The sequence below is a fragment of the Schistocerca piceifrons genome, chromosome 3 (assembly GCF_021461385.2).
Source record: "Schistocerca piceifrons isolate TAMUIC-IGC-003096 chromosome 3, iqSchPice1.1, whole genome shotgun sequence".
Lineage (NCBI taxonomy): Eukaryota > Metazoa > Arthropoda > Insecta > Orthoptera > Acrididae > Schistocerca > Schistocerca piceifrons.
This window is the reverse complement of record NC_060140.1, coordinates 638379155-638391935: the sequence shown is the minus strand read 5'-3', so window position 1 is coordinate 638391935 and position 12781 is coordinate 638379155. Positions and strand designations below refer to the sequence as shown.

General features: G+C 43.0%; 1 protein-coding gene across 1 annotated transcript in view; it reads left to right on the top strand.

Moving 5' to 3' along the window:
- Positions 1-955: 955 nt before the first annotated feature.
- Positions 956-12781, top strand: part of LOC124788913 (pickpocket protein 28-like) — a gene marked incomplete at its 5' end in the record, with an annotated part of 101898 nt that continues 90072 nt past the window's right edge. Inside the window, one exon of the mRNA XM_047256195.1 lies at positions 956-1056. Within this exon, the coding sequence (XP_047112151.1) occupies positions 956-1056 (101 nt within the window). The remainder of the gene's footprint in view (positions 1057-12781) is intronic.

Genomic DNA, 12781 nt, shown 5'->3' with positions numbered 1-12781 from the left:
TGAAGGCTAGATATAGCACCGCCACCTATCGGAACTTTACGAAACTATAGGGGTTGAAACGGGGATATTCCACGACGTCCCACAAAAAATTCCGTATTTTTTCAGTAGAAATTGGCCAAGAAAACAAATGTGCTGCATCACTTCTTGAACGCCCCTTGTGCAAATTACAGGAGAGTACAATGCAGAAGTGAATGGAAATGAGCGTTTGGCGTCACTGGCCTGGAGGCCCCTTACGGGGCAGGTCCAGCCGCCTTGGTGCAGGTCTTATTAAATTCGACGCCACATTGGGCGACCTGCGTGCCGGATGGGGATGAAACGGTGAGGAAGACAACACAACACCCAGTCCCTGAGCGGACAAAATCCCCGACCCAGCCGGGAATCGAACCCGGGCCCATTAGGACAGCAGTCCGTCACGCTGACCAATTTTTTTCTCGTTGTTGATCGTTGTGTTTGGTCGTAGGGGACGTCACATGACATCCGTTAAAGTTCGTTTGTTGATCGTTCCACTCAGTTTTTTATTACAGAGGCCTAGCAGCTCTCTGACCAAACACGCTGAGCTAACGTGCCGGCTACCATTCAGCTATCGCGGTGACAACGCAGAAGTGATTTCTCCAAAGTCTTATTATAAGCGAGTATTGAAGATTAGGAGTGAGCCCAGTTTCCTAGAACTGTAGTGGTTTTGATATCAGACCCTCATATGGTGACTGTCGCTGGCCACCTTGCGTCTTGGACAACTCGGCAAGTACCGTAGCTCTAGGACGGTGTTCCTTTGGAGCGCAGCACCTTTGGTGTTCCCTTAGCATGAGGCGCCCTGTGATTGGTGGCCTCCTGTTTGCAGCGGGTGCCGCCGTGGCAGCCAGTGTCGCCGCCGCCGTCGTCTTGGGTGGGCTGCAGTCTGGTGCGGCCGTCCCCACTGCCGCCGCCGCCGCCGCCGCTCTCACCACTACCCTCCGGTCGGCTGGCACGCTGGGGCCGCGGCGCGCGAGAATACTGCCAGGCCAGCACCCTGCACGGCCTCAAGTACGTCGGCGACAACCACTTGCACCTGGCCGAGAGGTAAGCCGGCACCTCTGCAATAAATGATTGTTGCCATCTATATCGACAAATCGTCGCTTATTCGACTTTAAACCTCTAGGAAAATAATTTGTTTATATATTATTTAGTCATTATTCTTCAGATACTGGCCACGAATTCCCCTCCTGCGCCAACCTCTTCATCTAGAAGTAGCACTTGCACCCTCCATTCTCAGTTATTTGCTGGATGTATTACATTCTCTGTGATGTCTTAACAGATGCCCTAACATTCCCGTCCCTTCTTCTTGTCAGTATTTTCTATATGTTCCTTTCCTCGCTGATTCTCTGGAGAACCTCCTAGTTCCTTACCTTATTAGCCCACCAAATTTCCGAAATTCTTCTGTAATACTAGATCCCAAATGTTTGAATACTCTTCCGTTTTTGCACAGTCCGTGTTTCACTTCCATACAATGCTATGCTTCAAACTTATATTCTCTGAAGTTTCTTCCTCAAACTGATTCCTACAATATGTGATCAAAAGTATCCAAGTTCGTGGCGCCCTAAATTAGTAATGCTGGAATTCAGTACGGTGTTGGCCCACACTTGATTTTCATGACAGCTTCCTCTCTCTCTCGCAGGCATACGTTCAATCACGTGTTGGCAGGTTTCCTGGGGAATAACAGGCCATTCTTCACGGAGTGCTGCATGGAGGAGAGGTATCGATGTCGGTCGGTGAGGCCTGGCACGAAGTCGTCATTCCAAAACATCTCAAAGGTGTTCTATAGGATTCAGGTCAGGACTCCGTGCAGGCCAGTCCATTACAGGGATGTTACTGTCGTGTAACCAGTCCACCACAGGCTGTGCATTATGAACAAGTGCCGAATGGTGTTGAAAGATGCAATCACCATTCGAATTGCTCTTCAACAGTGGGAAGCAAGAAGGTGCTTAAAACATCAGTGTAGGCCTGTGCTGTGATAGTGCCACGCAAAACAACAAGGGTCGCAAGCCCCGTTTATGAAAAACACGACGACACCCTAACACCACCACCTCCGAATTTTACTGTTGGCGCTACACACGCTGGCAGATGACGTTCGCCGGGCATTCCCCATGCCCACACCCTCCCATCGGATCGCCACATTGTGTACCATGATTCGTCACTCCACACAACCTTTTTCCACTGTTCTATCGTCCAATGTTTACGCTCCTTACACCAAGCGAGGTGTCATTTGGCATTTACCGACATGATGTGTAGCTTATGAGCAGTCGCTCGACCGTGAAATCCATGTTTTGTCACAGTACTTGCAGTGGATCCTGATGCAGTTTGGATTTCCTGTGAGATGGTCTAGATAGATGTCTGCCTATTACACATTACGACCCTCTTCAATTGTCGGTGGTCTCTGTTAGTCGACAGACGAGGTTGGCCTATACGCTTTTGTGCTGTGTGTATCCCTTCACGTTTCCACTTCATTATCATATCGGAAACAATGGAACTAGGGATGTTTAGGTGTGTGGAAATCTCGCATACAGACGTATGTAACAAGTGACACCCAATCACCTGACCAAATTCGAAGTCCGTTTTTTTTTCCGTGGAGCGCCCCACTCTGCTCTCTCACGATGTCGAATGACTACTTAGGTCGCTGATATGGAGTACCTGGCAGTAGGTGGCAGCATAATGCACCTAATATGAAAAACGTATGTTTTTGGGGATGTCCGGATACTTTTCATCAGATAGCGTGTCTTTGATATCAGTAGATGTCTCTTGGTCAGAAATGTCCTTTTTGCCTGTGCTAAACTGCTTTCTATGTCCTCCTTGCTCCGTCCGTCATGGGTTCTTTTGCTTCTATTTCCTGTTGACTAATTTTCATGTTAGTTTTATTTTGTTTTCACTTCCGCCGTTGCTCATTATTTTGTTCGGTTTACTTTCAGTCCATATTCTCTACTGATTGGATTGTTTATTCCATTTAGCATGTCTTGTATTTCTTCTTCAGTTTCACTGAGGATAGCATTGTCTTCAGCGAATCTTATCATTGATATCCTTTCATCCAGAATTTTAATCCCACCCTCCAACCTTTCTTTTAGTATCGTCATTGCTTCCTCGATGTATTTATTGAACTGCAGGGGCGAAACAGTGCATCCATCTCCTTAAGCACTGGTCGAAGTTCAACATTGTCTTGCCGGACAGTTAGGCTCTAAAGGTACAGAAAAAGTCTACAGATTGATCTTTTGTAAGTTTCTAATTAAGGAACATTTCTATAGAAGACTGGAGTACAAAAGCATAGATAAAAGCTAGAACCCTAGTATCTTTAAGACTGCTTAATGTCACACTCATACTCATTATCACATTATTATCAACACTAGACTAGGCATTTAGGGAACTACCATTATTCTCTCCATATGCCCCTTCTGCCACACGACTGAATATATCACTCTTCTATCCTAAAAATACGCTCATAATAATTTTAAATAACTTCTGCCATAATAATATTTTATCCAGCCTTTTAATTGTTTGTATCAGATAAAAATATTTATATGTAGTAGAAGTAGTGATTTTATTTATCTGAAAAATCACCTGTGATACCCTTGGTCCAGGGGAAGCAATTTTGAGAGTTAATCAAACCGTCATGGGTCCGGGTTCCAATCTCGCCACTGTTTATGTTTTGAATGAAAATCATCAGCAATAGCGGTCGAAAGCTTCTGGCGTAAGTAGTAACCCTCGTTCTGCTACAGATCTTGTCAGAGAGGATGGAGGAACGGGTAGAGTTTCAGAGCACTCTTCTGCCCTAGCGGTAGGACACTGATCTTAAAAGGCGAAGAATCGGCAATTGTCAACGGCATAAGGATTCAGAAGGCCACGAAAACCACTGCATTAAAGACGCATATGTGTATCCACAGGTCATGTGGTCTCCAACTGAAAAATCGTCCTTATCTCTCCAGTGCCTAAAGATTCGGGTCTATTCCCCCATTCGTAACTCCGGGAGGAGACTGCATAAGAAAAAGATTGAGTAACCAAAGAAAGGGCAACGTTCTACGAGTCTGGGCGTGGACTGTCAGAAGTTTGAACATCGTAGGGAATCTAGAAAGTATCAAAAGGGAAATCTAGATAAAGTGGTGGTCAGTGAAGTGCAACGAAAAGAAGATACGGCTTTCTGGTCAGACGATTATAGGGTATTATCAACAGCAGCAGAAAATGGTATAACGGAGGATTCCTTGTGAATAGAAGGTGGGGCAGAGAGTGAGCTACTGTGAAGAGTTTAGTGAGAAGGTTGTTCCCATGAAAATCGACAGAAAATCAACGCCGAGAATAGTTCAGGTATACATGCCGACGTCGCAGACAGAAGAGAAGAGATAGAAAAAGTATATGTGGATAGCGAACGGGTAATTCAGTACGTAAAATGAGATGAAAATATATTAAGCATAGAATAATCGAATGCGGTTGTAGGGAGAAGAGTAGAAGAAAGGTTGCGGGAGAATAGGGGTTTGGCAATAGGAATGGGTTGGAATCCGTCGATCATCTAGAATGAGAACGTCGGCACGCTCCAACACTGGAGGAATTACAAACTGTGTGCGTCCGGTCTAACGCGGGAGATCGGATAGGTTTCCGCAATATATTTTAGCTAGTAATGGCGCATAATCTTGTCAAGAATCAAAAGAGTGGGAAGCACACTTGGTGAAGACCGATAGATACTGAAAGATTCCACTTTGGTTCCATAAGATCATTCAGAGATTCCGAAATCAGATATCGGATTGTAAGGCGTGCACAGGTACAGATATAGACTGGACCTCAATTCGGTGATGAAGCGTAGCCTGAAGTTTAAGAGATTTGACAGGAAGAATCAATGGGCATATAAGTGGGATATGGAAATACTAAGGAATGAAGACATACTCTTGAAGTTCTCTGAGGCTATAGACACTGTAATAATGAATAGCTCAGTAGGCAGTTCAGTTCAAGTGAAATGGACATTCTGAAAAGGGCAATCACAGAAGCTGAAAAGAAAAGCGTAGATACCATGAAGGTAACTGCGAAGCAGCCATGGACAACAGAAAAATACGGGACCTGTTTCATAAGTAATGAATCACGTTTCCTTCTGAAAGCCGGTTAGGATCCGTCGATTGCCTAGAATGAGAACGTCGGCACGCTCCAACACTGCACGAATCACAGCTGTGTGCGGCCAGTCTAACGCGGGAGATCGGACAGTTTTGTGCAGCCTTGTCACCATGATGACAAACGCCTCGCCCAACGACTCATTATGCTTTGGTTCACTGTCAGGCCTCTGCAGACATTCTGAAAGCATCTAAGAATATCTGCGATGCTTGGTTTTCTTCCAACAGAAACTCAATGCCAGTTCTCTGCTTGGTAGGCACCTCCGTTACATACACCAATTTGAAGGCTACGCATAGCGCTGCCACGTATCGGAACCCCATGGAACTATAGGGGCTGAAGCGGGAATATTCCACGATATCCCACAACAACAAAAAATGGCTTTGAGCACTATGGGACTTAGCATCTGTGGTCATCAGTCCCCTAGACTTAGAACTACTTAAACCTAACTAACCTAAGGACATCATACACATCCATGCCCGAGGCAGGATTTGAACCTGCGACCGTAGCAGTAGCACGGTTCCAGACTGAAGCACCTAGAACCGCTCGGCCTCCGCGGCTGGCTATCCCACAACAAATTACATATTTTGAGCCGAAATTAGCGTAGAAAACAAATGTGCTATATTACTTATTGAACAGTCCTCGTACTTCAGTTGATCGACGACAGAAGGAAGTACAAAAATGTTCAGGGAAATTCAGGGGTCCAGAATCACAGTTCACTAAGGAATAAAATGAATAGGAAGTGCAGGGAAGCTAAGGTTACATGGCTGCATTAACAGTGTGAAGAAATCGAAAAATAAGTGGCTGTCGGAAGGACTGCCTCAGCTTATAGAAAAGTCAAATCAACCTTAAGTGAAATTAAGAGCAAGGCGGTAACATTAAGAGTGTACTAGTAATTCTACTGGTAAGTTCAGAGGAGACAACTAGTAGTTGGAAAGAGTGCACCGAAGCCCTCCGTGAGGGAGAGCACTTGTCTGACGACGTGATAGAAGAATAAACAGGAGTAGACGGGGAAGACATAGGGGATCCAAGTGTTAGAATCAGAATTTAAAAGACCTTTGAGGGATTAAAATCGAACAAGGCAGAAGGGGTAGATAACATTCCATCGGTATTTCTAAAATAGTTGTTGAGAACTGGCAATAAAACGACTATTCACGTTGATGTGTAGAATGTGTGAGATTGGATATTACACAAAAAGGCTTTCAGAAAAATATCATCCACACAATTCGGAAACTAGAAGGAGCCGACAAGGGCGAAAAATTATCACACAATCGGCTTAACAGCTCATGCATCCAAGTTCCTCACAATAATTATTTGCAGAAGGTTGGAAAAGAAAACTGATGATCTGGTAGATGACTATCAGTTTCGCTTTAGGAACGGTAAGTGCAGCAGAAAGGCTATTCTTAATTTGCAGTTGATAATGGAAGCAAGAAAAATGAAGACACGTTCAAAGGATTTATCGAACTGCGAAAATTGCTCGACAATATCAAATGGTGCGAGATGTTCGAAATTTTGAGGAAAATAGGGGTAAGCTGTAGAGGAAGACGGGTAATAGGCAACATGTACAACAACGAAGAGACAACAGTAAGGGTGGAAATCAAGAACGAAGAGCTTGGATTAAACAGAGTGTAAGGCAGGGATGTAATATTACGTCCATACTGTTCAATCTATACGTCGAAGAAGCAATGACGGAAAGGAAAGAAAGATTCAAGAGTGGAATTAAAGTGTAGGTTGAAAGGAGATCAATGATAAGATTGGCTGATGACATTGATATCCTCAGTGCTAGTGAAGGAGAATTACAGAATATGTTAAATGGAGTGAACAGTCTAATGGATACAGAATACGGATTGAGAGTAAATCGAAGATTGACGAAGGTAATGAAAAGTAGTTGAAATGAGAATAGCTTGAAACTTGTCATCGGAACTTGAGATCATGAAATAGAAGAAGTTAAGGAATTCAGCTACCTAGGCAGCGAAATGATCGATGTTGGACAGCGCAAGGAGGACATAAAGAGCAAATAGTACTGACAAAGAGGGCATTACTGCTCAAGAGAAGTCTATTAGTGTCAGACATAGGCCAAAATTTGGCGAAGAAATTTCTGAGAATGTATGTTTGGAGATTAGTGCTGTATCGTAAGGAAACATGGACTTCGACAAAACCGGAACTGAAGAGAATGTAAGTATCTGAGATGTTGTGCAACAGAAGAATGCTGAAAATTAGGTGGTCTGATAAAGTAGGGAATGAAGAGCGTCTCCGCAGAATCGCAAGGAAATGAATAAGTGATAAACACTGACAAGAAGGAGGGATAGGATGGTAGGACATCTGTTAACGACATCAGGGAATAACTTCCATGGTACTAGCTGGACCTGTACAGGGCAAAACCTGTAGAGGAAGACAGAAAATGGAATACATAATCGAGGACTTAGGGTGCATTAGCTACTCTGAGATGAAAATGTTGACCTGGCCCTGGAGGGTATTTCCTGGCAGGTCGCATCAAACCAGTCAGAAGACTGATTACTCAGAAGGAAAGGATCGCTTTCACAAGGATGTTGGGCATATCGTGATACTCGTACTACAATTTGAGAATTACAAAAGTTGCGTAAGTGATGTGCACTAGCGTTTACATACTTAGACGTTTACATACTTAGAGGTCTAGTTACACAAGGATGGGCTGCATAATCGGTGGCGGCCTTGTGGTAGGAGCCATCCTGGCATGTGTCTGAAGTAATTCAGGGAAACCAGGGGAAACTTAATTTAGGATTCTTGGATGGAGAGTACAAAATACAAGGTCAGTTTATTTTAACCCTTGTTAATTTATGTGGTTTAACCTTAGTGTATAATACTATTTTACAGAGAAGTTATTGACCATTGTAAAAGGCTAGTACCACACTGCTTGATTTCTTTCGTCTAAATAGTGTACACAATACTCACATTAGACATACATTGCTTCATACTATACCAAAACAGACAGGACGCATCGATGATGTCTAGTTTTCATTTTGTGTACCTTAACATCTCATTTGCTAGCCTGGAAACCTAACTCAGCAGGTGAAATGTTATATTCAGAAAGAGGATAAGTTGTTAGTATTATCAGTGCATAGCTTTCGGCGTACATTTTTCCGGAAAGAAAAAAGTGAAAGAAAAATTATTGTGTGAAAGTGTTACCTGAAGTGATATAAGTTTTGTTATTTGTCATAGATAAATTGGAAATAAACGATTTGTGTTTAATGAAAGTGTATTCAGAAAAATCCTTTATTAGTGTCAAGGTCGTGAGTATAACGTTTTAGTTGGTAACTAGTTCCAGCTACAGCAATTAGACTTATTCAGATCTGTAATACATCGGGAACCACATCTAAGAAAATAACACTGTATAAACAGTCAATATAAAATGGTTCATACAAAATGTAAGTACAAAGGAAAAAAAAAGTTAGAAACATCGTCATAACTTTGTTTACACTGCATTCCACATCATATAACTTGATAAAATCATAATGCACGTATAAACGATATACATCATTACTTGATGTACAGTGATAAACAACAGTTTGGACTGAATGGATTAACCAAAAAAGAGCGTAGAATTAAAATCAGGTACCTGAGCACACAGCACCATATGAGTATCATAGTGATCTGGTTACAGACTCCTACAGTCATCAGGAGAGGTCCGGGAGGGATATGATGGTGAGGTCCCAGTTACTCTTAATAGTGCCAGGAAAGCATCATTGACAATAACACATTTATTGGGCAGTAATACAGGATTGTCTTCCAAAACACTGTGCCCCAACCAGACCCGTGGAGTAGCACCTCATCAGCATTGGAATGCTGGCGAGCTTGCAGTAACACGAGCACAGGGCCGTCAGGTGGCGGCTGTTACATCACAGAGCAGCCGTAGACCACGGAATCGAGCGGCCACCGGCTCTGCGTATCGATCTCCAAAGTGCTCTCGTGGACACGGAAGATTTGTACTCAGGAGTCTCGTCCCCGATCCAGACGAAGTACTCTCTGGCACCCTGGGACCGGTTCTCCGTTCCCGTTTAGGAAACAGAAGTCACCAGCACTAGTGTAAGCCTCACGAATGGGGTGAGCAGCAGTGGTGCCTAACCACTGGAAGGTGGATGATGGACAGCATTAAGGTCACGCCGGTAAAGCCTCCAGCAGGCCTGGAGGGTGATGAAGTGCTCTGCGTCCCATCAGTGTTGTCTCGGGAGATGGTAGTGCAGCTGGCGGTAGCAGCGTCCTCACAGCCAAACTCATAACTCCATAGACGTTCAAAGACAGCTAGGCATACCGAGGGTAGACCTCCACAGACTCCTCTCTTGCTAGACAGCTGGCGCTCCCCGTGCGCTCTGCGACGATAGGGATGGCTATGACATTATGTATCCTGGTTTTTCCTTGGCTATTTGCTCTCCTAGTGACTTCAGACTTTCCCAAGTTACCTTCCAAAAGCTCTTTTCTGCTGGCTCGACACCTGATTCAAGGTGCGTTGTACCTAGTCTTTCTTACGAAATTCTGCTTTGTCAATAGTGTTACGGTATCTCTCGGCTCTCAAGCTATCATATGCTCTACTTGCAGACTTCAGTGCTCAGTCGCTCCCCTGTGTTGCTATAGCTTCCATGTTTGCCGCAGCCTGCTCAGCATTTTTCCCTAGCTGGCAGTCTACTAGTCATTGACACAGACGGTTCAGCTGCCGGCAGCCGCTGAAGTAGAACTTGGAAGAATTTGTAATCTCTGTCGGGAATACTATCCTGGGGGATAATTTCTCCCCCTTCCTTCATAAAATTTGTCTCTAATATTTATTTGGGGTATCCATAATAAACACATCTTACATACTAGAGCTGGATAAAATGTAGTGCACACGCTGCCGTAAGATGAAGGATGTTCATCAAATGGAATGCGTGCTGTCTGTGGCTGACAGCAGAATGTCATTTGAAATAATGCAGTGTGCGGTGACCGCTGTGTTTAAGTCAGTTACAATGTTTACTGTGTGAAAATACGGCAGGTCAATTTATGCACCCTAACAGACGGTCACTGCAGTCTACTACTGCAATTTCTTGCGACATCACCTTCGTTCCATATTGAGAAGAACGCGATGGCACCTTCCCGGCACAGCATCCTCCAGAGTACATGGGGGGGGGGAGGGGGGGAGGAGAGATACTGGTACATAATATACCATATTCACCTGGTAAGAGTCCACGTGTTTACGACGTGTTCACCGAAATGAAGGATCCTTTTCGTGGCACGCGCTTCAGAACAAGAGAAGACGCATCCAAGTCCTAAGGCGGTCCTTGAGAGACATCAAGAGAGATAACCGCGCTGATGGGTACGACGCCTTCCATCTGTGTGAGGAGTACGTGATCGGAATAAGGGACGATTACATTGAGGGCGTGTAATACAGTGAAAGTCTGTCAATAAATTCTGGTATGAATTATAACAGTGTTTCCACTACTTTTTATCCAACCCATGCATTCTGCACGAGTAGTTACACATTATACAACTTCCGTTACTCTTCCACTACCATACAACTAATTTACATGATTTTCAATGGCTGGTATTTTGAATCGGTAAAGAAGGTCTTTGCAGAAGTCATTTCTTACTCACTAACACAATTATTCCCATATTTATAGGTTCATCTATTAGTTTGCGTGTACTCCCGTTAATATGAGCTTTATTTACAAACCAATCAACGGGTATCTGATGCACAGGCAAATCTGAACGGAGCTCTGAGTTTCGTTTAAAACAGAAGTATATTACACAAACCTCAATCAAAACCTCTACAGCGCTGGTAGATGTCACATTTATAGTCGTGATACTATGATATCTATCACGTTATTCCTGTGTGTGCTGGAACATATATTGGGCTGTAATTCTCCCTCTTTGCGTTTCTGCTAGTTCGTCTAGTGAGCATAGACAGACTGTATTCAGGATATAATTCAGCAAGGTCAAGTTTTGGGAAGCCAGCACCTCTAGCGGCTTGTTGGGCAAGTACAACATAGGTTGTTCCCATACAAGTGTGTCATTTCAGTGATCGTAGCTGGTAGGCGAAATGTCATGCTTGCTAAGAGACAAGTCGTACCATTTGTTATTAGTCCGCTATCCTGTAATTCCACTCTATTCATACCTGTTAGTTTCCTGTGTTCGTAACATTTCACAACAACTACTTCTGGCGAAAACACTGAGTAGACGCAGTGGGTCACAGAGTGGCAGTCGACTGTGAGGTCCAGTGGCCTTCAGCTATAGTCATCGATCTCCAAAGTGCTGTTGTGGACGACGAAGATTTGCGCTCAGCAATCTCGAGCCAGGTCCATCTCAGGTACTCACTGACACGCAGGGATCGGTTCTCACCTTTGATTGGGAAACAGGAACCAACAGAATTGGTGTCAGATTCAGGAGTGGATGGAACAACAACGTTACCTACCTATTCGAAGGCGCATGACGAACAGTGTCGAAGTCACCCGGGCCAAGCCTCCAGTAGGCCTGCAGGGTGATGGTGTCCTATGTTCCCCATCAGTGTTGAGTAGCTGAGAGCAGCAGCATCCCTCCAACTGGACTTACTTATTCGTGCATTTTATCTATTTTTATGTAAGAAGTTGTGCACGTGTAAAAATATCTTTCATCCCGAGTAAGCTATGATCCTGTGTTGTCGACATATATGGCTAGCTATGTGGCTGACATTAAATAAGAATAATCTTCTCAACATTACAGGATGCTTCAGTACTGATGTAAAAGCCAAGGTACATTTCAGAATGGCTTCTATGATTCTATACTGCAGACTAGTACCAGTGTATTATTAGACTAAGCTCATTTAAAGTTAATGTAGGAATGGATATTAAAAGTATAACTCTTCTCTCATCGATATTAAGTCAATATCAATAGAAAATATAATTACTTATTTACGAAATTTCTATCCAGTGAAAATTTCTATCTTTTTGTGTAAAATTTATTACAATGTCACAGAGATTAAGCTACAAGCGAAGTGAGCAATGCATTTTATTATCTACACTGACATTCTGTTATGAAAATAATTGTAGTATCCTTTCCTTTTTGTCTTTGCCAAATTAAATTAGTTATGTATAAGTTATAACCCACCTAGAATAACTGTATCCTTCAGTCTTAGGCAATTGTCTTTAAAAACAAAATTTATTTCTATTTTTAAACTAGATAGTCGTGATACCACTAGAACTCTTTCACTTAAACTGTCCGCAGTAACAGCTACCTAGAGTATGTTCTATATGTTTGCTCTCACCTGAAAAGCCTTTCAGGGTATTATTTTTCAGTATTTTTCAGTCTTAGTTTAACAAAACGTTATCGAAGCGCAATTTATTTTTAGTTATGAGCCAGGAATCCAATTTCATTTTAAGTACCTTGCTCTATTTCATTTCTTTTAATTTCAGTATCCAGTACAACCAATAGCCAGTACACGCATGTACTTCACCCTGCCTTTATGTGAAATCTACACTACAGTTACAAAATCATTGTTTTTTAAATTTTCTAAATTTTCTTGGATGTTATACCTATTTTTAGATGCGAATTTAATAAGTAAAAACGACACCAAAAAAACGAGATTTAAACTCGACGGAGCACAGCGCCTCCTGCCCACGTTAACTTATTTAAAGTATCATGTGACCACACTTATAAAAGATCACTCTTTATTATTAAAATCAGTATAGCG